Here is a 27867-nt window from a genome sequence, read left to right on the forward strand (position 1 = left end):
GAGCAACAAGAGCGTGACCGTCAACACGCTTTGGAAATGAAGCGTCTTGAGGTAGAGATGGAACGCGCTCGTAATGGAAGTCAGGCACACGGTGCAGGAGAACGCGTATTGTTCAAAATGACTGACCTGATGCGGCCGTTTAAGCTTGGAGAGGACATTGGTTTGTTCCTGGTTAACTTTGAGCGAACGTGCGAGAAGCAGGGGTTCTCTCGGGAAACGTGGCCACAGCGCTTGCTCACTTTGTTACCCGGCGAGGCGGCCGACGTAGTCGCTCGCTTGGATAGAGAGGAAGCAGAGGATTTCGACAAAGTAAAATCGAGTCTGCTAAAAAAGTACCGGCTGTCTGCGGAAGCGTTCCGTCGGAAGTTTCGGGAAAATGAGAAAGGCAAAAGTGAGTCATATACAGAGTTTGCGTATAGGCTTATGTCGAACATGCAGGAGTGGCTCAAAGAAGAGAAAGCGTTTGGTGACCACGATAAAGTTCTGCAGTGTTTCGGGCTAGAACAGTTTTATAGTCGGTTACCGGAGAACGTGCGATACTGGGTCTTGGATAGGCCAGACGTGAGTACGGTGGCTAGAGCCGCTGAGCTAGCCGAGGAGTTTGTGACGCGTCGAGCTCGCGGAGCTAAGGACGGTCAAAAGGGTGAATTTGGCTCCAAGTCTGAGAGGCCAAGGTTCACGCCCATGAGATTTAAGGGGGACACGCGTAGTGAGGATGCGAGTGAAAGCAATCCGACCAAACGTAAAGAGACGGCAGCCGAAGCCGAACGCAGAAAGCGGTTCGAGATGAGGCGAGCGGGCGTTTGTTATACGTGCCAGAAGCCGGGTCACTTTTCGGCGCAGTGTCCGGAAACAACACCAAAAGTTGTGTTTTTTTCAATAGGCAGCACTGACGAGAACATGAAGCTTCTTGAGCCTTACATGCGAGACCTCCTCGTAAACGGGAAAGAGTGCCGAGTGCTTCGCGATTCCGCAGCTACGATGGATGTAGTTCACCCGTCTTACGTAGAACCCCATATGTTCACGGGCGAGTGCGCGTGGATCAAGCAAGCCGTGGAAGCTCATAGCGTGTGTCTGCCGGTAGCAAAAGTGCTTATTGAAGGACCTTTCGGAGCGCTTGAGACGGAGGCGGCAGTGTCATCTATGCTGCCACCCCAGTACCCGTACCTATTTTCAAACAGGTCCGATCACCTCCTGCGCGAGAAGGGGCTTTTGTTTGGTGAAGCTAGTGTTCAGGCCTTAACCAGATCGAAGGTTCGGGAGCTCGCTGCAAAGGCGGTAGTTGCGGGGCCGACGTTATCAAACAACGAAAAAGGGTCAGAGGCGCAGCAAGCTGATATTCAGAGCACGCCCGAACAGAATAAAATTGAGTCTGTAGCGTTGAAGGCGCCAGATACTGGAGAGGAAAATCCCGACGCGGGAAAGTTAGAAGAGCTATCTACTGATTTGCTCATCGCGCCTACGTCAGACGGACTTGATAGGTTGCTAAAAGTCAGCCGGACGGCTTTGATAGCCGAGCAAAAAAAGGATGGCAGCCTGGAAAACGTGCGCTGCAATGTCAAAGAAGGTATCGCCAGGAAAACTGCGCGTTTTGTGGAAAGAGGTGGAGTCCTGTACCGGAAGTATCTAGACCGCCGAGGAGTGGAGTTCGATCAGCTGGTCGTGCCTCAATGCTATCGTCAGGATCTGTTGCGCTTGTCACATGGGGGTTCGTGGTCCGGACACCTAGGAGTTAAGAAAACTAAGGACCGTCTCTTGCAAGAGTACTATTGGCCAGGGTGTTTTCGGGACGCAGACCACTTCGTGAGGACATGTGACACTTGTCAGCGGGCGGGCAAACCAGGGGACAAATCGAGGGCGCCGTTGAAATTGGTACCTATCATTACGGAGCCTTTTAGACGGCTCGTTATTGATACTGTGGGACCTCTGCCGGTAACAGCCACGGGGTACAGACACATTTTGACTGTGATCTGCCCAGCGACAAAGTTCCCTGAAGCAGTGCCGCTTAAAGAACTCAGTTCAGTTGAGATAGTTAATGCACTACTGTCCATATTTGCGCGAGTTGGTTTTCCTGCGGAAATCCAATCAGATCAGGGCACAGTGTTTACTAGCGCTTTGACGACAACTTTTCTCGAAAGGTGTGGGGTAAAGCTGCTACACAGCTCAGTGTACCACCCACAGTCGAATTCCGTTGAGAAGCTCCACTCCGTCATGAAGCGCGTGTTGAGAGCCTTGTGTTTTGAACATCAAACTGACTGGGAGCTGTGTCTGCCTGGGGTGATGTTTGCGTTAAGAACCGCGCCGCATGCGGCTACGGGGTTTTCGCCAGCTGAACTGGTGTACGGTCGCTCGCTTCGATCTCCGCTTCGCATGCTTCGAGAATCATGGGAAGGTAGGGGCGACGACCCAGTCGTGGTGGAGTACGTGCTTAAGCTCCTCGAACGCTTAAGAAGGGCACAGGAGTTGTCAGGTGAAGCAATGACAAAGGCCCAGCAGAGGGCCAAGGTTTATTATGATCGGACAGCCAGGGCCCGTCGTTTTGAGGTTGGCGATGAGGTCATGATATTGCGCACATCGCTAAACAACAAACTAGACGTGCAGTGGGAGGGCCCAGCGCGAATTGTTCAGAAACTGTCGGACGTTAACTACGTGGTAAGTCTGCCAGGAAAGCGGAAAGCACAGCAAGTTTACCACTGTAATCTGCTCAAACCTTATAGACAAAGGGAAGCAGTGGTGTGCATGATGGTAAACGTTCCTGAAGAGCTTCCGGTCGAGCTTCCGGGACTAGGCTCAGTGACGAACAGGGAAGACACCGGTCAAGTCATTAGTGACCTTATCAGTAAAGCACCGCTGTCGCCTGAGCAGAAAACCGAACTACACCAGCTATTACAAGAGTTTCAAGGTCTGTTCTCTGAGAGGCCTGGTAGGACTTCTGTACTTACTCATGATATAGAACTTACCTCCACAGAGCCAGTACGATCCAAGGCGTATCGGGTGTCACCCCGCCAGAGCGATATTATGGAGGCTGAGGTAAAGAAAATGCTACAGCTCGGTGTTATTGAGGCAGGTGAGAGTGATTATACCTCCCCTTTGATTTTAGTTGAGGTACCGGGCAAGGAACCTCGTCCTTGCGTCGACTACCGCAGGCTTAATTCCATCACTAAGGATCAAATTTATCCGATCCCTAACATCGAGGAGCGCCTTGAGAAAGTTAGTAGCGCTCAGTTTATTTCCACCCTAGATCTTGTCAGGGGTTATTGGCAGGTTCCACTTACAGAAGAGGCTAGTAGGTATGCGGCGTTCATTTCACCAATGGGAACATTCCGTCCTAAAGTGTTGAGTTTTGGTTTGAAGAACGCGCCATACTGTTTTTCAAGTCTCATGGATAAAGTGTTGCGGGGACAGCAAGAATTCGCTTTACCGTATCTAGACGACGTAGCGATATTCTCCGCATCCTGGTCTGAGCATATGGCACACTTGCGGGCAGTGCTAACCCGCCTGCGCGAAGCGGGCTTGACAGTCAAGGCTCCTAAGTGCCAGTTAGCACAGGCCGAAGTTGTCTACCTCGGTCACGTGATTGGTCAGGGTCGTCGCCGCCCCTCTGAAATAAAAGTGGCCGCTGTGCGAGACTTTCCGCAACCGCGCACCAAGACCGATATTCGGTCGTTCTTAGGTGTCGCCGGCTACTATCAGAGGTACATCCCTAGGTACTCTGATATCGCGGCTCCCCTGACGGATGCTCTAAGAAAGACAGAGCCTCAAACAGTCGTCTGGGACGAGACCAAGGAAAGAGCCTTTAGCGCCCTAAAGAGTGCCCTAACAAGCCAGCCTGTGCTACGATCGCCAGACTATACAAAAGGGTTCATTGTTCAGTGCGATGCTAGTGAGCGAGGCATGGGCGTTGTACTGTGCCAACGGGAAAATGGAGAAGTAGAACACCCCGTCCTGTATGCTAGTCGTAAGCTGACCAGTCGTGAGCAGGCGTATAGCGCCACCGAGAAAGAGTGTGCGTGTCTCGTGTGGGCCGTTCAGAAATTGTCATGCTATCTAGCCGGCTCGAGGTTTATCATTGAGACGGATCACTGCCCTCTCCAATGGCTGCAGACCATCTCTCCCAAAAATGGCCGCCTCCTGCGCTGGAGCCTCGCTTTACAACAATATTCCTTTGAGGTGCGTTACAAAAAGGGGAGTCTCAACGGTAACGCCGATGGCTTAAGTCGAAGCCCCTAACGTAGGAATCAGCCTCAAAATTGTTTGTTACTGATGTTTTTCTTCCTGAGGCAGGATTTTTTTTAACATATTGCTTTTGTTTAGTGTTTCAAAGTGATGATATGCTTTCTAGTGCAATTTTTCAATTTGTGGACGCGTTCTGAGTGATGCTAGACTACTGTAAGGAACTAGGCAGTGGTATAAAAAGGGGAAAGAGCCTGGCAGGGCTTAGTGAGGGTTGTGCCGTGCTTGCTGACTGAGCGGTTGAGTTTTCAGCGTAGTTCTAACGCTTGCCGGGAACGAGAACAAAAATGTGAACTCTCCCGAAGTCACTTTGCAGTGTCCCGTGCGAACCTGAACGAGAGAACGAGGCCTTCTCTGTGCGCTGCGCTCAAGAAACGTCAAGGGACGCCCGACTTCGGTTATGAGCATCATCGAGCGACATCCCTCCGGACAGCGGATGCAGTCCCCTGTCCATCGGGATCTCCTTCCCCCGGCGGGGCGGTCTGTTGCGTTTCGCCTGCGACACGTGGTTTTGCCGGCGCGACTGCGGCGGGGCGGCAGACATTTTGGCCCGATCGTCGTCGCCGCAACACTCATCGCCAGGTGTTTCCAGGCGCGTCTGCGGCGATGCGACCGCCTAGGGATCTCGTTCCAGTCATTGTGCCCGAAACAGGCGATGCCAAAGCAGGGATCTCATTCCAGTTATTGGGCCCGAAACAGGCGATGCCAAAGCAGGGATCTCGTTCCAGTCATTGTGCCCGAAACAGGCGATGCCAAAGCAGGGACCATCTTCTCGTTACAGTCATTGTGTCCGACCGGCAGCGCCACGACAGGGTGCTACGAGATCGTGCGCAGCGCCACGACGGGGTGCTACGAGATCGTGCGCAGCGCCACGACAGTGTGCGTCACCATTAGCCCATTGTACATTCACGTGCTCGTCTTTTGAGGGGTTCCTTCTTGCCCTCAACTGCGAGAGTATAAAAACAGCTGCCCCCGGACGCCAAAAAGGAGGGCTCCGATTTCTTCTGTTGAGTGAAGCGCTCTCCCGTCTCTCTACTTCGGTCAACCTGACCGCCAACTCTTTGCGATGTTAAAATAAACAAGTTGTTTCGTTGTTACCAGTCGACTCATGCTTTGCCGGGACCTTCGGATGCTTCCAGTTGTACCCCAGGCCGCCAGGCCAACGCTACCCTTGGGGCTTGCGACCCAGGTACAACCACGGGCGTCAGCGCCGAGTTCCCATCCGATCGCACCAAGTGTCGCGATCCAAACAAGCGAGATTGTCCAAGAGCAGAAGCGCTATGGTACGTGGCGTGGTGCCTAGCAAAAGAGGGCAAAGGGAGATATGTTTACCATCATGTGCAATGCTGGAGTTGCTGTGTGCTGCAGCAATGGGGCGTAAGAAAAGCATTGTGGGACTGCCAAAAAAGCAGTTACATATAAAAAATGCATGCATACTCAACTCCAGCTGACATTTACGAACATGTCGTTACAGGTATTCGTTGTTGTGGTAAGCATTGACCCAGCTTTGCGTCAAAGAGCGGCGCGCACCCAGTCGCACATACCCAAGTTTCTGTCACAAGCGTGTAGGAAAGCAGCACATAGCTTCTGTCATGTACTCAGGGGGGCACAGAACACATGGAGTTTAAGAGGCTTGGTCGAAGAGCGACACATGCCCAGTGTTGTGTACGCAGTGGCCAAAGAGGTACTACGGCCACGTACCGAGTAGCGAACACTAAACTTGGAGTCAAGGAACTTTCGTCGAAGAGCGCCATATACCCAACGGTGCATACTTAGTGGCACGTAACCATTGGCGAACACAAAACTTGGAATCAAAAATAGAGATAAATCTTTATTGTGTCCTTGATGGGATCAGCGGGTGGCGGGGATTACTAGACTAACCTTCAGTCCTCCCTTCCTAAAACCGCAGCCAGTCCTTGCTTTCTGGCGGCATCTTCGGCAGTCCGGACGGCCTAGAGCTGCTCTTCTGGGTCCAAGCTGAGCAGCAAAGTCTCCCACTGCTCGGCCGTGGTTGCAATGCGTGTAGTGTTAGTGCGGTGGGTGTTGGTGGGTGAGGTTTTAGTGCATGCCCAGAAAATGGTATCGAGCTCAGCACGGGCCCCGCATGCTTTGTAATTATGCACCAGGGTAATGAAGTGCTAGCGAACTAACATGACGCGCGCACTTGCCCATATAATCAAACTATGCAACCCGTAATCTCTTGTTTATGGACGGAACAGGTCAGAGTTTCAGTGTCATGCAATGTTTACGCAATGCATGGCTCGCAAGCTACGCTGAAATTCCTATGCAAGTTTATGCAAATGCACGCTGTGCAACGCTGATGCAATGCTGTCACGAGAACGGAGGTGATTTTGGATATTCTAAGGCGAATGATGGAGAGGAGAGATGTATGCAGAGGGAAGTATTGACGGAAAGAGTGGTAAAGGCTGCTTCACATGTTGCTACTGGAACGACGAAAATCGGTGGAGTCGCACTCGTCGCAATGCGATATTTAGAAGGTCCATTTCATATGAATGTGATTTCAACAATGCGACTACTGCGCCGCCCAGGGTTGCTTGCTGCCATGTTTTGTTGCACACGGCGCATAATTCTTTTAATGTAACCAAGAAAACGTGTACAAAATTATTTATCTGTCTTTCTTGAGAGGGAATAATACGCGTCTATTGCAATTTAAAAACATTTTGAAGTTTAAATTTCCTAGGAACGCGCATTGGTGCTTTCTCAAGTTCAGTGCGAAGAGACAAATCGTTCGCAAACAGCTGCTAACAGTAGGCTGGGTTGTTCAGCGCTGCATGTTGTATCATGTGCCTTAATAAGTCCGCGTTGTTCTGCTTTCGCTAAAACAAATTGCAAGATGACGTATCCGCACGTCCATATAGCTAACCTCACCGCATGCGTATTTGGAATTCAGCTGCAGTGAAGTCGTCGTGTCAGCCCTAGGATGTCCTTGCGCTATCCACGCTCAGCGTTAACTTCTGGAAAGATGACTTGTGTATATATTGCTAGTGATTGCCACTATGCGGTGCATGCTCCTCGCCATATTTTTGCACCAAACACAGCAGCAATCACGAACGCGCAAGCCCACGTCTCCCTCTGAATGAAGTCGCAAATGATCTATGTGTGATTACTGAGGTTGGAATCGAAATTGTGAAATTCAACCCCTTAGCGCTAGCCTGCTTCATCCACCGCTGCGCATGCGCTGTAATATATATGTGCATATATATATATATATATATATATATATATATATATATATATATATATATATATATATATACATATATATATAGGCGCAAAAGCCGACACATCGAGTTTATTCAGCAGTTACCGACGCTACTGTACACACCTGTACGTGGCATCATAGCATTCTAAATGAGACGTCTGTCGTCCACGTTGTTGTCCTGTCCTTCACATCGATGTAGAGGAAGAATCTAGCGTTCTGTACAGGTATGCCTATCAGCTGCCTAGAGAAATTATCAAAGCTGCAAATCTAAACAAATTGCCGCCCGAGCAGTTCGCGCAGATCGTTAACCAGTTAAGTTGAAACGTGCGGCCCCGGTGTTTATCACTGGATAATCCCAACGATTCATTAAACGACAGCTTGATAAGCTGCTGGATCATCGGTACCAGTTGCTGCTTGCGCTCAGCTGCACGAGCATGTTCTTGTGCCCATGCTGCAGCGTCGGCACGGCGTAAACAAGCTCGTTGTGGGTTCTGCTCACGGCGTTGCTGATCGAAAGCCGCCTGCTCCTAAACAGTACGTATGACGCATGACCTACCCATTTCGGAGCAGGATAAAAACTGCTGCGTGTGCGCTCGGCTGCGACAGAGAGCAACGACGTCACTACTGGCGCAGCTAAGCCAACGCCACATAGATAGTAGAATGTCTTTTCACTCAGATCCTGGACGTCATGTTAGCTGACCGGCTGCCATAGAATCTAAGATCGATGCTCCCGAGCAGACAACAGTGATTTTGATGTCACCGCTATCATAACACCATCAATGCAAATTTCTGGCAAGGTAGCATGACATCACGGATCGGAATAAACAGGTCTTGTGCTCTCTAGGTGGTGTTGGCTAATCAAGCGCATCTGTTTCTCTCCTTTTCGTGCGTGTGTGGTTGCGCCGGAAGAGTTTTTGGCGTACAGGTGACCGACAGACGGAGAGACGAATCGGCTAGCCATATACAGCATCGCTGTGAAACGCTGGCAGTATTTTGTGTCAGCATGTCCTCCGTTACAGATGGATACGTTTCCTGTAGGGAAACACACGTCAGTTTTGGTGTGTTCTTTTTGTGTACGTTCGGTTTATTGCTTGTCAGCCAGCATGTACTCCGCGTGTTCATTCAATTTTCAGTTGTTAGATCATCTCTGTCTTCTTCTTTTTGCTATATGTGCTCTGGTGCCCTTTGCGACCAGCTATTGTTTATTTTTAGACATGACAAGTTACTTTCCTGGCCCTTAAGATGCTTATATGTAAGTTGTAAAAGTTTTTGATTGGGTAGTGTTGCAAAGCATATAGTGTAAAACAGCAAGAAAAGGGTACGCAAACTTCTAATTAAAAGGTTGGTTGGGAAAATGCAGTAGTTTATGAGAGCTACCAGGAAGTCGCACAGCAAGAAATTTAAATAAAACTAAAGGTTGATGAAACGAAACAGCCAAACACAGGAAAGAGAGAAAATACAAATAAATATACAAGTCCAGAGGACAAAGAAAACCCACTGCGCATACAACTACCTTCCAAAAAAGCCAAGTTTTTTGCCCATGGCATGCAACAGGAGGAGTGTGCTGCAATACGCAAGCTGTCTGTATGTTTATTACAAAAAGAACCGTATTTCTTTAAAGGCGCAGGCATGAGTGATAGGCAATTGTTTTGATTGTTCTTTTTCCCGTCACTTGTCTTTTTTTATCTATTTTCTTTCTGCAACGTTTTTCTTTAGCTTTGGTTGCATCAAGCATCAATCGTTGCCTGGCCTTCTTGCTGTATTTTTTGGGGGTAAACTGTATCAATCACCTAATTTTCATAGTAAACCCTAGTTGGAAGTTAGCCTTAATCTCTACCTGCCGTCATCCTGTTCATACTGATTCATGCTATGCACCCTTCCAAGATTTATGTGTGTGTGTCTACATTAATTTAGATGTGAAATTGGGCCCTTGTGTGCATGCATTGTGATTCTCCTGTGCATCATCATGAATTCGTTAACTACAGAGCAACCAAATGACAATAGACAAGCGCGCAAGGAAAGCACAGAGCGTATTTGCTGCACTGTAGTTAATAATAAATAGACACCAACTCGTCCAGTTCTTTGTTATGTCGTGCTCATGACTTGTGTCCTTGAACACCTGCATGGCTATGTATCTCGCAATTTAATTTCTTGGTCATGTGCTTGCAAGTCATGTGTCAGTCTCCCTATTTCCCTGGCAATCTTGAGTGATGTGCAGGCCATGACAGTTTCTGGTGAATACATACAGGAACGCGGGATGTTGTATTGTGCAAATTTGCACTGCAAGCGATGCTTTCAGTTCACATTCTCTGGGTGTAGAATGTACTGGAATGGTCCCCACTTGTATGGTATTTTATTTTGTGTAGGGCCATTTTACTGTTACTTTCATTGTCACATTAGTGTACTATATGTGCGTAATGTTTGCGTCTTCTTGATTAGCCACCTCCTCTGTGTGTTTGGCAGTTGCATATAGTCTCGGCCTAATAATTTACCCCCATATTGCATAGTATGGGCCTGTTTCTGAAGGGAGGGGTATTCATCTTTGCAGCCCCTATGCTACCTGGCATAGCATCTTGCGACCACGTGCCGAGCTCTTGAGGCTGAGAATTTGTATCGCAGGCTGCAACTCTACTCTATCCAGGTGCTTGTCCATTTGCGCTTTCTCGAAGAGATCTTCAAGCATGGTGAAGTTGGAAGTCCTGTCAGTACCCGACGCCTGTATTCAATGAGTTGTGTTTTTTTATGCGCTGTGGGTAATTCATACCGTACGATACCTTATACTCAAGTACAGCATTTGTGATTTTTCATAGTATGCTCTCGTCCAACCCTACGATTTTGGGATTATTATTTTCACCAGATGCAGAATTTATGTTCAGGCATGGCATAATTGTTTCAATCACGTGCTGGCTCTACCGTTTGGTCTTACACTAGCCGATGACTTGGGGATGCTGACATGCGGTATATTTGTCCAGCTACGTCAAGTAAAATGTGCAATCTGGGGTAGGCCTTGTTTCTAGTCTTATTTCCAACGTCCATGTAAGGTGACTCATTAGAAAACAAAAGGCCAGACTGTCTAAGAAAGCTGGCAATGTTGTCGAGAGCTTGTTGCATTATTCTTGATTTCTGTTGTGGGGTTCTCACACCCGCTCTTGGGACAAAGGAACGACAACACCGTGGTGCAAACAATCAGAAGGGCATTTATTGCACCTTTCATAGATCAATGCCTGCTATCCGAGTTGCTATCCCCAAAACATGCCGATGAGCGCGCGACAAATCTAGAAGTCCGACTCACCGCGATCGGGTAGCGAGCGAATATGTTCGCCCCATGTTCGATCCCAACGCCTGGTCGTTCGCGTGTACAGTCACGCGAAGGCGGCCGCGCGAGACGGTCTCGCAGAAGCTTGGATCGGCGCACGCGCGGCACAGCACGTCCTCACTGCTTGCTGTTCCAAACCAAGAGAGCAAGCGCCTTGTCTTTCGGCGCCCAAGTAACCCCGCCTGTCGGCGGCGTTAGCAGCGCAACACTCGCGCCATCTCTCGTAGTGCGCCTCAACCACTCCGACCGCCGCGGGCGCCAGGCCACGCCGCGAAGCCGGATTACAGGAGACGCGCTATGCGGGAAAAACATATCAGGGGACGCGCGAGAGTCGCGCCTCCCCACATCCCCCAACCTTAAATCACTACATATTCCAGCGAAACATGTCCCACGGTCTAACATCAACGCGTGCTTCGCGAACAAGGTAGTACATGCAACAGTGGCCGCGCTGAGGAAATGTCCACACGCTGTCCATAGCATGCGAGCCGACATTGTCCTTGGGTACACCGCTGGCGTCCGCCGGTCACAGCAGCAGCTTTGCAGACTCGACTGCACGATTCCAGGCCAGGACTCCGGAAACGACGACGCAGTAGTCGGTACGAGCAAGCCTCGCTCGCACCGACGCGCCCTGTTGGCAAGAGCCGCCGTAGCTGTCGGTGACCGCCGGCTCTTTTCTCCGCCGCCGAGGGTTGTATGCTGGATACAGGAGGCCGCCGAAGTCGCTGCGCCGAAATGGCCGCAGCATCATCATTGCCCGGTGGATCGATCGTAGTCCGGGACAGCCGCGCAGACGATGTGCAGGTGACGGCGAACCAGGGGTGACTCCAATCACGCTGCGTACGCTCAACACACTCGGCAAACGCTAAAGTAGTGCAAGGGAGAGGAATTCTGCATGCACATCGCCCACGTGGTACGATGTTCAATTCGGCTAGCAAAAGATGGGGCAGCTACTCGGATGCTAAGTTCACGTGAACGAAGCTCGCTTCCTTGAGTAGAACAAGTAATTTCAATTCGTGCGAGGCTAAATAGAATGAGGGAAGCAAATTGCAACACCTCAACGCCACAGTCTACCAGGTTGTGTCCCTCCATGTGCGACAGGCGGCTTCGTAAAGCCTTAGGCCTAAAGCGTCGCTACCCTGACAACAACCGGCATCCAAAAACAACACCCAAAATGAGCGCAAAACAGGCAGCCGCGAGGAGACGTCAGCTCTGTGAGGTGGTCCTACTCCGCTCGGTGCACACAGCATCCGAGTTGACGGCGCCCACCGTCCCAGACGGTGTCGGAGCGCCCGGTGCCAGGCCGCAATACCAGTCAGCCCGTAGTGGCACCCGTGGCCCGCGGCCACCCGGCTCCCAGAGCCGCGACTTCATCAGAGTCAAAGAGATAGGAGAAGCTATTTACATGAGAAATTCGGACCAACCACGAGGCTTCCGTACTAACTCGCTTCAGGCTTGCCAATGCTCCGCGGGCGCTGAGCTTCACTCTCCCAGGAGGCAGACCACGAGGCTCTCGTACCGACGAATGTCATTAAAAAAACACTTGCGAAAAAGCTTAGCATGTTGACATGTTCAGACACACTACAGCCACCGTCGCCTCGTTCAAGAAAGCACGCCGCCAACGCTAGGGATCGAAATCCACGCTAGCCCTACGCTTCGGTTCAAACAAAGGTCTCGAACGAAGCAAAACTGTTAAATCTATCGTCCGATGCTCCAAGAGCCCACGTTGGGCAGCCAGATGTGGGGTTCTCACACCCACTCCTGGGTTCCGGACAGCAAGCAGTGCGGACGTGCCGTGCTGCGCGTGCGCCGATCCATGCTACTGCGAGACCGTCTCGCATGGCCGCCTACCAACGCTCCACCGTTCGCGTGACCGTACACGCGAACGACCAGGCGTTGGGATCCAGCATGGGGCGAACATATTCGCTGGCTATCCGGTCGCGGAGAGTCGGACTTCTGGATTTGTCGCGTGCCTATCGGCATGTTTTGTGGATAGCAGCTCGGCTAGCAGGCATTGATCTACGAAAGATGCAATAAATGCCCTTATGACTGTTTTCACTATTGTGTTATCGTTCCTTTGTCCCAAGAGTACGGGAGGAGAACCCCACACTGTATAAGATAGCTTTCCAATCGACTGTAGTACTTCTTGTAGTATGCCTGTATTGTTGGTGTGGGTGGGCCAAATGTACCTGCAACTCTGACTTCGAATTTTCGATCTTTCAAAAAGTCACGGTAGAAGTTAAGTTCTCCACCACACTTTTTCTTGCTCATCGTTCTTCCTATTAGAGTAGTATGAGTTACCGGATTAAATGCCTCTTCACGCTCTTCCTTCTTTCATAGGTGGTATTACACAACGCCCTCTAATAAAGTTTCTGCTGATTACCCCCCCCACTTATATCTACCAGAAGGATCAACTCTTGAATAGGCCTTTTTTGTGTTTGTGCATGAGAAATCATGGTCGTTTGGCATCTATACATATGCAGAAATGGCTACCTGATAGAGTGCTTACCATGCCGATCAAACTCATTTGAGCAGTGCTGTTCAACAATACATATTGGTGCAATGTATGTTTACACATTCTAAATATCAGGAACGATGCTTGTTTTACAATAGTGCCTTTTGCTTTCGATAGGTATTAGTATTGCTTGTTACATTCTGCATAAGCATGCCCGCTTTATGCTGTAGCTTTTGGAAGACTAAAGTTTCAATAAATGATGATGAACTAAAGCTCAGTGCAAGACCTCCTTTTTTTACCTGTGACTCCCATCAGAATTCAACCGCTATGGCTCGCAATTCAATTCCTCCCCTTGTGTTAGCTGCAGAAAGCTTTAGCCACAATTGCAGGTGAATAAAGTGAAAAATAAATTTCGTTGTCGACAGGTTAGTTTTCTTTGTCATTGTACGTTGGTAAAACTTCCAATAAATGACTGTGTCATTGCAAAAGAGCAGTTTCTGGCTCTTTATTCAATGAACTGGATGTTGTGTATAGTTGAAATGCCAAGATTTCTTTTAAAGTCCCATGGTGAAATGTTCTTGCAAGTAGCATGGTATTTCATTACTTATAAGGGTAGTAATCGCAGAGGATATCGTCATATGGGCTTGCGCACCAATAAGTCTCATCACAAAATTATTAGAAACGCTTATTAGAAACATCTAAGACATTGATGTTGCTGCACACTTGATTATCTGTGGACGTGCAAGAACCGTTTATACTTCAACGATTCAAAGATTCACAGGAATGCTTGGAACTGGCTGACCGCACTGCACAGTTTTGAATTACTTTTCTTTATCGTGTCGTCTTCAGGCGTTTTATCTGCATAAGAACCAGCTATTTGCCTAATTTCCGCATCGTCAGGAGTTTTACATGATGGTGCAGGAGGGTACGTTGTCACTGTGTGAATAATTCACTAACTGTATTGTTAATTACAGTTCAAGATACATAGGGAAATTCAAGCTTGAAAACCGACAAAATAGTACTTCAGCTAAACGGTCCCGCCTACAGCAGAACTTTGAAACTTCGAGTAGCTTGCTTTCTTGTTATTTGCCATTGCCGAGGTTTAAATCATTTAAACTGCTTCGTACGTGCAATTTTTACATGCTATTAAACAAAATCAAATTGTGACGACCCGAAAAGGCCATGTCGTCTGGTAAGGAACGAACACCTCGTAGTACTGACAACTCGCAAAGGTGTACGAAACAAACGTTGAAATGCGCGTCATTTGCTACGCAGCTTGTCAACGAACCGGAGAATGGAATCTGCGGTATAATTTTTTTTTCACTCTCCGTTGGAGTACGCACCGAAATCGGCTCTCCCCGTGTCCACGCATTGCACTTGTTGAGCAAGACGCCATTTCCCAAAACAAACCGCGAAATAGCTCTAGGTGCAATTTTGACGGAAGATCGCACCGATCGCTGCGACAGTGTGACTGTGCGGCCAACCGGTCGGTCGCAAATGAAAACGGAAAGGGGTGGGGGTCGGCACTGCGATTTTCGTCGCATCCCTCCGAAATCGCACTTCCGGTGCGATGAGAGTCGCACAATATGAAACAGGCTTAAGGTTCACAATAGGCGAGTAAAAGTTGGTTAGTCCCCCCCCCCATTGCTTATTCCAATACTAAGATATTTAACTAGCCCTAGAAAGACGCACGTCGATAGCCAGAAGCACACCGGACCGTGGGGTTTGGTCATTTTGGTTCGCTTCATTTTTCAAGGCGACATTGCTTTTCAATTCGTAGCGTTTCCATTGCCGCCATGGTTTCCAGGAAGTCAATGTAACAGCCACGCGACGAGTTTTAATTATAATTTTGTAGCAATAACTTTTCCGGGCCCTTAACTCCATAGGTTGTGACTGAAGTCCTCGCCATTGATGATATATCTCGTAACCGGATAGGAGACAGAGCGCGTTTTTGTACTGCCTACCCCCATCAGTGTACTCACTCGCCTACGTTTAAGTAGGCCGTAAATGTCAAAATCAATCAACCTAGAATTGTGAGAGACCACTTGGGGGATCTGTGATTCCCGAGTCTTCTAATTAACGTAGATTTTCATGATGACATCATATGTGCGAAAATAAATGTTCGAAAGAATTTACCGACAATTACGAAGCTCCCTAATGAGAAATTGGAGGGCAGTTCTATACGTGTTTTCAGTTAGCGATATGCTAACGCGATAGCGTTAAGGACCTCGTGATGCAGAAAATCAGGTGTCGGTGTCCTGGGAGTTGTCCGGGAGCGCAAATTTCTGTATACATTTAGGTTTATGCAAACACCGCTCCTTGCTATATGGAATGCGGTATACGCGGTTTATAGAGCCACACCTTTGTATCGTTAAAGTTGCTCATACCTTGTCCTACATTAGTGACAAAGTTATTTCTCGGGATTTTCAGAATGACAGCCTACAAACAATTGCCATGACACAAAACACAAACAGCCCATGCCTTCTTTGTTAAAACTTCTGAGACTTAAATATTAGAAGTGCGAAACAGTAACAGAAACCTGAAAATGATGTAATTTTTTTGGCGCGGCTTTGGGGGAGGAGGGGGGACTCCTTCCAAGATCGGCCCACGCAAGAGGCCGCGTTTCTACCGGCAAGCTCGCCTTTGTTCATAGCGTTCGACGCCAGCGTGTCCCGGTAAACATGGAGTATATATAAGCTGCAATTTCCGGGAAGCGTGAGAAGCAGTCAGGGATGTTTGAATGCTACCACGTCAGAATCCTAAAAGCGAAGGTTAAGCTTCCTCCAAGTTTTTTAGACAAAATTAAATTATGGGGTTTTACGTGCCAAAACCACTTTGTCCTTATGAGGCATGACATAGCGGAGGACTCCGGAAATATGGACCACCTGGGCTTCTTTAACGTGCGCCCAAACAGTACAAGGGTGTTTTCACATTTCGTCGCCATCGAAATTCGACCGCCGTGGACGGGATTAGATTCCGCGATGTCACGCTCAGCAGCCCAACTCCAAGTTTTTAGCTGGCGCAGACTATCTGTCTCATGCGGCACGTTACAAACGGTGCAAAGTGTGGAGCTACTGCGTCGCTAATCTTGAGATCGCGAGAGCCAGCGCATGGGCACGATTCCCATTTACCGCGCCCTCACCGGCCGTCTCCGTTTTCCCATTGGACTACCGCTGTCACGTGACAGGTTTTTTTTTTTCATCGGTGAAGAACGCGTACCTTTTCAGACGTTTCTCCGGCTACATCTTCGATGCAATGAATGAATACGCGCCATAGTGCACGTTGTTTGTCGTTTATATGGTGACGGTACCTTACGTCGCGAATAGCGCTCTTCCTTGGCACTCTTTCTACTCTTCGTCATGACTTGCTGCCGTAATTGCTTCAGGCAAGCTTTTTACTCTGCCGTTCGGCAAGCATGATGTTGAGCGAAGAAAGATATAGATGCACGGGATCGCTCGCACAAATTTCGACGGGCCGCCGTCCGTGCGTTTTTGTGAGGTGAGTAGGAAATTCCTAAATAACAGAGAGTGTACGATCCACCAAAAACACGGGGAAGGCGGGAGATGGAAATTCAAGGCCATGAGCGAAACGAGAACAAGGTAAAAACGGGAGCCAACGTTCCCACAAGTAGACTTTTCGAAATGTTGGCCTTGAAAAAATCAAGTCCACCTGTCTAAACGTTGGCTCACGCACTTACCTTGTTATCGTTTTGCTCAGAGTGTATACGGGATATTTATTTCCAAGCTTTTACACAGTGTGATGTTATCGCGGATGTCGTGCGCTCATTGGTTGTGCATCTTGTCGAGGCAGTTTTTCTTCCTTGAGCAGTAGTGCGCAATATATTTATGCGTAAGCGTTTTTGGCGAAAATAAGAAAAATTGTCCTTGACGCGAAAAGTATTAAGCCTTTCATCTGCATAAAAAAGGGGAATTTCCTAAGTGAAGTAATTTACCAATTTAGAAGTGTAAATGTAGATGAGTGTAGCTTTACAAACGGTAAGGAACAACTCAGAAAAAAAAAGTAATGAAAATGATCAGAGTGAGCACCAATTGGATGCGCAGGGCTCCATAGAAGACGCATGGTGAATATAAGACTAGGGTCGGCCAATTTGAATTCTGGGAATGGGCCAAATAGAAATTTCGGGGTGGGACCGCTTAAATTTGGGGATGGACTAACTTAAATTTTGGGGTATGCTTATGAATACTTTGATGACTCCAGTGAAATCTCTGCATGTTTTTGATGTAAGAAATTACGGAGCGGTACACTAAGCCTACAACTTGCCTTTTAAAGGAGGTATGTTTATCCGTGAAAAAAAATACAGCTTCAATTAAACTGTTAGAATACTCAATAAGCAAATCAGGGTTGCACGCGATAATACTTTAACAAAAAGAAATGATGTTTAAGCTTTGAAAATTCGTTACAACCGCCGAAACAACTGAACTACCTGAACGCCCGGCAATAACGGCAGTTATTGGGGCACCCCTCCAGCGCTTCTCTTCTCCTAGACGAGGGTGGGGGGAGGGTGAGCCCTTTAGCAACAATTGTCATCTTCCCCGGTCGCCTTTTCTATGTGGCGCGCTCCGGCATGTGTGTCTCGTGCCTCGTACTGCGAGCTTCGAAAGTAGAAGGATGTGGAAGGGAAAAAAAACAGCTTCTTCAGCTGCTGCCTTTGGTCCGAATGGTTCTCAGGTATTTTTCTCACAGACTCACGCACTGTTGCAGCGGACATAATCTCGCTCCCTATAGCTAATACGGCAGTAGAGCTATTTGGCAATACAGCAGTAGTGCTAAGACGGCAGTCATTGTCAGGAAAGTCTAGGAGCACTCGCCAAGCAAGCTTTCCTTTAAAACGTGTCTGACTTAACAGTTGCCTTGAATGTGGACGTAGGTCCACATGTGTGCAAGGCAGTTGTTGCTATAGGCGCTGACAAATTGTGGCTGCAGAGGAGAATAAGTTACCCAAGTTAATAAGAATGCCTTTACTTGCGAAAGCAAATTACTTTCGCTCATTTTAATGATGTCTTGGCACAGGCGAGCTTCTTTCAATATCTGGGTCTTTCACGCACTGCATTTTGGTGCACGGAAGCAAAATTTCCGCATTCAGCGTAATCTTGGGAACAGAGCTTGTGTATAGAGGTGTTGGGCAGCCACCGAGCTAAGCTATTTTGTCGCAAAGGATACAATAGTGCATGGAAGTGAAATATTTCAATCGGTACAGGTGGTAGTCTTTAAAGCGACGAAAGTCTGAGGGCTGCGGCAGGCACATTGACGTATTATACAGCGGTGAGCAAACGTTGCTGTCTGTCTCGTGACCACCTTGCCCTAGTCCGAAGAGGGCACATCAGGGAGACTGGCGCGCTGTCTACATGCGGTCTGCTCCTTTGCGATCTGTTCTACGCGAAACTTAGTTGTAGTTTTGACAGTTATTCGCGAATTCTATTCTTGAGTCAGCGGCACGCGCACGTGCTCTGGCCCTCTTCTTTCTAGGAAACTGTTGCTATGTGACATGACCCCCGTGTCTATCGTCTCAAGGCTCTCGTTGGCGTCGACATGATAGAAGTGTGCATAAAATATTGGGTCACTGACTAAGTGAAAACAACAGAAACTTTGACGTATCCGGTTCCGTACGTAACCATTTTTCACTGTAGAATGAGAAGCCGAAACGTCAGAAGCTTTCTGTTTTGACTGGTTCACCGACAGATTGTTTTATTTAGGCTTTTACCTGAACATAGCTTTTTTTTTGTCAGAGCATCGAGTGATGGGTGCACCTGCGACGTGCGGGCTATAGCGTAGATTTTTTTTTTTTTTTGTGCTGGGATACCGCGGCTCGATACCACGATGGGAAACGTAGCCAGAGCGAGGCAGAAAAACAGCCACCACAGGGTACCTTGTATAAGGCAAAGAATGCTTCCGATATTTGTTACAAATAAAACATGCACATGTTCTACTGGAGTAGCTTGTAGTACATACGTACCTGGCAAGCTGCTATCACGTGGCACAAACACCACGAATGTGGTTAACGAGAAAAAAATTTACCGAATCCCACGCACTGTGGTAATCGAAGCAAGTGAAGTTTTCAGTTGCGTTTGCTTTGATTGACGATAATTAGTGGTGGTGTTGACGGCAAATGTTTAATTTCTTGAGTATTTAGTGCAACACGAGAGTGCTAAGTTGATGTGAACTTTTAACCTGCGTGCACGACTGCTTTCGCTCAGCATAGTACACAGAACACACAGACAGACGTGTTTGCTTCAGGCGTCGTTGTGCGCCGTTGTTTATAACCTCCGAGAAGGTTAACATTCTCATTACCTCGCGCGATACATCGCATTCTGGCAGAAGCAGAAGCTATTATTCAAATATGAGGTTCTGCGTGTCAAAACTACAACCTGATTATGAGGTACCCCGTAGCGGCGGACTACGGATTAATTTGACCCCCTGGGTTTCTTCAGCGCGCGCCTAAATCTAAGTATGCGGGCAATTTTGTGTTTCAACTACATCGAAATGCGGCTCCCGCAGTCTGCATCGAACGCGCGACATTGAGCCCCGCCTTAACCGCAAAGGTAGCGCAGCGGGTACAGTACTTCTGATTTGACATGCGGCCGCTTCCGTTATGTAGCCTAGACGCTTCGGTGCTTTCATGCAGCTTTACATCTGCACGCCATGCATAAATTGTCCGCTTGAGAAATTTGCTTACTTTTTGTTTACTTTTCAGAAGGAGCATGAACGTAACGTACCGTACCTTGAACCTAAATTTATCCAACTAATCAACAACCGCTGTTGTTTCAAGTAATAGCGTTTCCTTGCCTTCTTGCATCGCCTTTTCCCTATCCAACCCTCACCCCATGTATGCGAGCTGCGAGTGAAGAGTAGCAAGGGTGTTATTCACTCGTTTCGTGACAGCATTGGTTCTACCCATTCTCTATCACCTCTGGCTACCTCTTCTCCACCTGTCTATCTACCTCCCTTCTGGACAGTTCCATGTTAGCACAAAGGTAAGCGCTGCAGTCTACCACCTGTCCACCGGAACGGGCAGCGGCGTGCGCTCAGACACACGTATGACGCAAGCACTCATACCTAGTCGCACCACCTGAGTAGCGTCGCACCGCTGCAACTCAAAGAACTAAGGCGCACCGAGGACTCCCATTGGAGAGCGAGCGATTGCGCTGGCATTGGAAAAATAGAGGAGGCGATGGTCTGCCTTACACTCTTAAAAAAAAGGTAGTCGCAAGCGACTCTTTTCGGGGTGTATCTGCTCGTAGCACATATGGTGACTTTTGGGTGGTAACACGTACTCTCTTGGAAACACAGTGCGGGCGACTCCCTCACAGTACCGGTGACTCTCTCCCGCAAGACCTACTGAGGTGTATGTATTACTCCCAAAGCAGGAGTTGATGCGAGTACCTCAGTGGTCCATGCAAGTACCCCTTGGTAGTCAGCGGTACCCCTTTGGAATGGCAACAATGACCCTTTCTATGGTAGTCATCTGAAGACTCACAATGGTGGTGTACATGACTACCATGGCAAGAGTTGGTGAAACTACCTTTTGGGTGGTAAGACGTACTCTCTTGGAAATACAGTGTGGGCGACTCCCTCAGCACCGGTGACTCTCTCCCGCGAGACCTACTGAGGTGTATGTATTACTCCCAAAGCAGGAGTTGATGTGACTACCTCAGTGGTTCATGCAAGTACCCCTTGGTAGTCAGCGGTACCCCTTTGGAATGGCAACAATGACCCTTCCAAGGGTAGTCATCTGAAGACTGACAATGGTGGTGTACATGACTACCATGGCAAGAGTTAGTGAAACTACCTCCTGGTACTTAACCGAACCCTTTGCAGCAACTGCTGTGACCTCTGCCTGGGTAGTCAATAAACTATCTTTACACTAAGATGGAATCTCACAACATAATAGATTTTAGTCTGCACGTGCAAGTAATGCCTAGATATTCTACAGCTCTTAGCCACCATTATATGTTATGATAAACTGTAATACCATAAACAACTACAAAAAACACTGAGCACATAACACTACAGTGAGTGAAACACCAAGAGCAAAAATTTCACTACTATAACTGTGTTAACCTCTAACGCATCAATGCACTATACCTGGCAAAAACAGAAGACAGCAGTCTGATTTGCTCAACTGGAATCAATGGCCAACCTTAAGAAACACTATGCTTCAGTTTAGAAGGCACACTGAACAGCTGCAAGATGTCCAAGGTTATCAGGTATTGTAGCATTTCAGGCATTTGAGCAAGAATTTAATTCTTTGCCATGACAAAGGGCCCATTTATTTCAATATGCCATGGAGGCATATGTAGACAGAAGAATTAAATTTCAATATCGATATTGAATGACCAATTTACAATCTCACCAAATCAAAGCACTCATACAGCATCGATGCCAACGGAAGAAATATGCCTAAAGACCAGATAAATGCAAAGCACGGCATGACAAATAGTGGCAGTTTAATATACCTGTGCTGCCTGCATAGTAGGTACATCCCATAATGTTTCAAAAGTGCAATTTCTTGGCCATCCTTTCATCCAAATTGTCAAAAAAGACTGTTGTCTCACCTCCTAAATGTTTCCGTTTGCAATGCCACCATGTTTGCATCAAATTCTGTCTGCTCCAGTAAACATCTGAAAGAACAGCACAACTGTTAAAAACTTGTAAAAATTTTATTCAATAAAAGATATGCACACATCACAGTAACCTTTAGCAAGAGCACATATAGTGATCACAAGGAGCACTTCATTCTTGTAAGCAGAGCACCCAGTTTAGAGGAGAACAGGAAGAGCCTGAGAATAGCTATACTGCATCCGTTAATGTTCTCGTGGAATGAACCACAAATGGCCTTGCCACCATGGTATATCGTAAGTCCACACATGTAAAAATACCTAAATTTCCTTTCTGCAAACCTTCATCATCATCAGCAGCAGCAGCAGCCTGGTTACGGCCACTGCAGGGCAAAGGCCTCTCCCATACTTCTCCAACTACCCGGTCATGTGCTTATTGTGGCCATGTTGTCCCTGCAAATTTCTTAATCACATCCTCCCACCTAACTTTCTGCCGCCGCCTGCTACGCTTCCCTTCCCTTGGAATCCGTTACACCCATCATTCTTCTTTCCATAGCTCGTTGCATCGTCCTCAATTTAAGTAGAACGCTTTTCGTAAGCCTCCAGGTTCCTGCCCCGTATGCAAGTACTGGCAAGACGCAGCTGTTTTACACTCTTCTCTTGAGGGATAATGGCAACCTGCTGTTCACGATCTGAGAATGCCTGCCAAACGCACCCCAGCCCATTCTTATTCTTCTGATTATTTCAGTCTCATGATCCGAATCCGCGGTCACTACATGCCCTAAGCAGATGTATTCCCTTACCACTTCCAGTGCCTCGCTACCTATCATAGACTGCCGTTCACTTCCGAGACTGTTAAACATTACTTTAGTTTTCTGCAGATTAATTTTTAGACCCACCCTTCTACTTTGCCTCTCCAGGTCAGTGAGCATGCATTGCAGTCGGTCCCCCGAGTTGCTAAGCAAGGCAATATGATGAGCGAATTGCAAGTTACGAAGGTATTCTCTGTTACCTCTTATCCCTAATTCTTCCCAATCCTGATCTGTAAATACCTCCTGTAAACACGTTGTGAATAGCATTGTAGATATCGTATTTTCCTGCCTGATGCCCTTCTTTATTGGGATTTTGTTGCTTTGCTTATGGAGGACAACGGTGGCTGTGGAGCCGCTGCAGATGTCTTTCAGTATTTTTATAAACGGCTCAACTACACCCCGATTCCGTAATGCCTCCATGACTGCTAAGGTTTCGACTGAATCAAATGCTTTCTCGTAATTAATGAAAGCTATATATAAGGGTTGGTTATATTCCGCAGATTTCTCTATCACCTGAGTGATAGTGTGAATATGGTCTATTGTTGAGTAGCCTTTACGGAATCCTGCCTGGTCCTTTGGTTGACAAAAGTCTAAGGTGTTCCTGATTCTATTTGCGATTACCTTAGTAAATACTTTGTAGGCAATGGACAGTAAGCTGATCGGTCCATAATTTTTGAAGACTTTGGCGTCCCCTTTCTTATGGACTAGGATTAGGTTAGCGTCCTTCCAAGATTCTGTAAACCTCAAGGACCACCAAATGCTCGGTCGCCTCATCGCTAGGAACCTTGCTTTTCCATCTTCGGTCGAGCCCTAAAGGCAGAAAGCAGAGTTGATCTTGGCGCAAAATGACATGGCAAGTAATGGCCAGCTTCTGTAACTGCTAAATGAGCAAGAATGTTAGGCCTTAGCGCCCATCCGCCAAGTTGTGGCAAAGAAAAGCAAGCGTGCTACCATCCTGTATGCAGGTGGCATGAGCGGCACTTTTACGAGAGTGTTGAATGACTGCAGTGTTTGTGTGGCGCATGTCCTTTCCAGCAAGCTAAGTGATGAAATGGTGCACGTGAAGAACTTCCTTGGTGTCGTGTATAAATTCCTATGCAAAAAAATGAGATTCACTGTACACTGGCAAATCTGAAAACTTCGAAAAGTGCCTAAAGCAGCATCAGCACGAAGTTGCCAAATGCAACCCTCTTTCCAAGACATATTTATTTATTTATTTAACCATACTGCAGGCCAATTCTTTGGCCCTAGAAGGAGGGGCATTTTCGGAATGACAGACAATAAATAACAGTAATAAATTAAAAACAAGCAAAAGTAACGCTAACACAATGGATAAGCAATTTTCAACAAAACAAAAAAAAGGAACAAGAACAGAACTAAAACCGGCAGAAGATACATACGTTTATACAATTGCAAGAATCTATAGCTCACAAAAGCAATGTTCCGCTTCTGCTGAAAAGTCACTGGCCTTGATAATACTCCAAACACCAGGAGAAGATAGGTAATTCTATAGACTAAGACTAGGCATTCGTTATAGCTACTGCATTACCAACGCAACTACTACTAATATCACTGCATCTTCAGATGATACGCTAAGCGATAGAAGTGACACGATAGCCTGCTTGACATCTATGCATGCGCTCTGCGTCACCTCACCTGCACAGAACCAAGCCACTGCCTCTCCTGTCATTTGCAAACAAGGGACCCATACTGGCTCTGAAATAATTTTATTTATATAAAAAATATAATTGGTGAGTATTTGCTTTATGTCACCATAATAAAAACTAACTATGAAAAACATTAAAACAAGAAAAATTTTTAGGTTTGGCTGGCTACTGCACTCCTCAGCTGTATAATTCCAAGGCTAAGATCAGCCAAACAGCCTGACTGTTAAAAAAGAAAAAAAAGAGAGGCTACGTGGATACAGCGAGGTGTATCCCAAGAACACTCAGACCTTGGTGACTTGGTGAGCTTTCTCAGCCTGCTCAACAGCTTGTTCAACACTGGCTGCTGTTTTTTTAGTTGCTGCGGCTGACCGTGCTTTCAATGCTGTTAGCACTTTAAGTGCTTTGGTGCCTAGCATTGTTGTTTTTGTTCTGATTTGCATCATGTGCTCTAGCAATGAGAGCGTCTGCTTTGCAGAGCTGACGTATTCGATGTTGAACGCCCAGTACATAGAAAATAACACTACTACACCAGAAGTGAAGTCCAGTACATCAACGCATACGTCCTCACACTTCACACACATGGCCTCGGAAGACATGGGGCTGTCGCCAGTGTACAGCAATGTGGGGTGGGCAAACTCCTGTCCTGGTGTCTGCAAATCAAACATATAAAGAACATAAATTCTTGGGGCACAAAAACAAATGGGGTTGCTTAGTGACATATTAAAAAACTGACTTTTATTTTAGTGAAGGGTTGTCCAAATGAAAACTTAAGCAGTGCAAAAGATCAAAAGTGTAAGTTTTTGTCTGAGGTAGGGAGAAATGGTTTGTTATACCGCATTTACTTGCATAATGATTGCACGTTCTTGCCAAAAAAATTGATGTAAATTCAGGAGTGTGATCATTACGCCGGTTAAATTTCCTGCGAAAAGAAAACATTTTTTTTTCATCCCGCATTTGCTGCGGGATGACAACAGGTCAACAAATCACTGTAACAGTGCGGGACACCAAAACAAAAATGGTGGCTGGCGGAGCAAGCCAGATGCGCTGAATGCGATTTTTTCTTCTTCTCGTGAGTACATTATGCGCATTGACACAGTTTCTTCTGTATCAGTAATGCATAATGTTACTATCGGCAAGTTTGTGGCAATAATGTAGCCATGACCACTTTGTAGGGACAGAAACAGAGATGGGAGCGCTTAGCTGCCAGTGACAGAAACACATGGTCGGCACGCTGCGGAAACTGCGGCATTTGTCTTCACTAATATCTTGATACGGCATGCTTCCAATATGGGTAGGCGAATATGTTAGCTGTGTTACAAGCATCGGCATATGAATAGGGTACACTTCTAACGTATCAGCGTAAACGTGGCTACTATCATTGCCACTCGTGATTTGTTGCGTGCCCACGAGTGCAGGTGAGAAGAATTGAAAAGTACCTTTTTTGTTGTTGTCGACCACAACCATTATAAAGCCTATAAATAATAAAGCCAAGGTGAGCTTGGTTGTAGCTTTTTTTTCATGCAAGTGCGGAAAGTGATGAAAGGAACGAAATGAGGCATCTGCTTAAGAATGTTCGGGCTTGCAGACTGCTTGGTATGTCTTGAAGAGTTGTTAGCATAGCATTCGACAGCATTCGACAGATGTTAAGCGCGATCATCATTAGCTGGACTTGGCACATGACATACGACTGCTTTAAGTTCGGGTTGCGATCATTACATAGGAAAGGAACAAAATCGAACTTTGAGAACAAAATTCATGGCTGCGATTATTATGGAAGTGGATCATTATGCAAGTAAAATACGGTATTACAAGAAATTAGGACAGAACAGTTCTAAGCATTTACTTCAAAAGCCGAAGTGCCTATATTAGTGTGCTACAAAATATGCAATATGCTGGAGTTCAATTTTTATAACTTAATTTTGCAAGATCATATGTGTATCCATGGATGATTGCACAACAAGATATAATTCCTTTGATAATGTCTATTAGGTAGAGAGCATGAATGGTTTCCCTTGTTACTTTCAATGTTTTCAAAGCCCAGCAAAAGGTCACCCTAATAATCCGAGTACATAGAATGGCATAGATAAAGTGCCTGTGCACGAGGATAAATTACGTGATACTTCTTATGCCTTAATGATTGTGTTAACATAATTAGGCAATTTCAATTTAAGGCTATACTTCAATTGTTTATCTTAGTGGTTTTCTAGCTCCCAAATTTCCCCACAGTTCTACATCATTTTTATGGCCCCGTGTGGATATTATGTACTTATCGTGCTGACAGCTCAAAGTTCTAACCATTTTTGTGAACATGTCGTCCCCTCGCTCATTGACAAGGAATGGTAGAACCATCAGAGCGCCCACGCCTCTTGCATCCGAAGAGAAAAATGACACGAGTGAAAGTGCTGCAGTTGCTGACCAATTTCGCTGCTTGTGATTATTCAGTAAATTAGCAAGTGCAACAAAACTGCAAGCACTAACAGTTTATAAGATTCGTACAGTCATACAGCAGTACACTTCAGGAATCTCGGTGGCACAATCCAGTACTAAATGGTCAGTGAACAAATAGTGACTGCATATAGCTGTCTACAATAAGGATATTTGCAAGATGTGTTGTTTAGCCATTTGATGTATGAGACTTACTTCTGGAAGTGTACTGCAAGTGGTTCAAACATAAATAAGGGGAACGAAGGGGCCAGACTTTGTTAATCAAGACTGTATAAAGCCAACGAATATCTAGACCAAGGAAAGCACAGGGAAAATTAAATATGACTTTATTGAAATGCACAACTAATTAAGAAAATGGAAAAGTAGACAAAAAAACTATTTGCCACGTAACCTGCCTTACACATGTGATGCTACATCAATTAAGCTACGATGGAGGCTATTTTCTCCTATTCACCTCGCTCAGCATTTATGTACGTTTATTAGATATGACCTTGGGAGTTTTAACTAGCACCACCCTTGGAAATGGTTGACTGTGAAACATGTATGTTCAACCATAGGCTTTCTATGGTTGGATCGAACATGAAAACCTTCCCTATTCATTTCCTATTGCTCTTTGTTTTTCTTGTTTTAGGCAAACTTTAGCAATAACTATGTATTTCAAAGGCATAAAATACAGACACTGATTCAAATTACCATACTTTTTATAGTCATATCATAAGAAGCCAACAAACACTGACACCAAGGACAACATAGGGGAAATTACTTGTGCTTAATAAATGAAGATAAAGAAACGATGAATTAATGGAAATTAAAGTGGATGAAAAAACAACTTGCCGCAGGTGGGAACTGAACCCACAACCTTCGCATTTCGCGTGCGATGCTCTACCAATTGAGCTACCGCGGCGTCGTTTTCCCATCCACTTTCTTGGGTATTTATGTGTCCTAGTAGAACCCTGGGAGTGTTAGCCAGAGCCACCACTCAGACCTTAGCGGCGGACGTGGAACGTCCTTTCTGCCGCAGGTGTCACGAGAACGTGATCTTTTCTTGGGTGAAAGCAACAGGTCAATAAACCCACATATGCTACCTGAAGGCATCAATGTTGCCAGATTCGAGACCCTCGTTATGTAATCAACGAAAAGAAA

General features: G+C 46.7%; 1 protein-coding gene across 1 annotated transcript; it reads right to left on the reverse strand.

Moving 5' to 3' along the window:
- Positions 1-24560: 24560 nt before the first annotated feature.
- Positions 24561-26646, reverse strand: LOC142588677 (uncharacterized). The gene is made up of 2 exons (XM_075700499.1): positions 26575-26646; positions 24561-24929 (listed from the first exon to the last, which is right to left on the reverse strand). Exons 1-2 carry the CDS (start codon positions 26626-26628, stop codon positions 24561-24563), a joined length of 423 nt encoding a protein of 140 aa, XP_075556614.1. The 5' UTR covers positions 26629-26646.
- Between the last annotated feature and the right edge of the window lie 1221 nt (positions 26647-27867).

The sequence above is a fragment of the Dermacentor variabilis genome, chromosome 7 (genome assembly GCF_050947875.1).
Source record: "Dermacentor variabilis isolate Ectoservices chromosome 7, ASM5094787v1, whole genome shotgun sequence".
Taxonomy (NCBI): Eukaryota; Metazoa; Arthropoda; class Arachnida; order Ixodida; family Ixodidae; genus Dermacentor; species Dermacentor variabilis.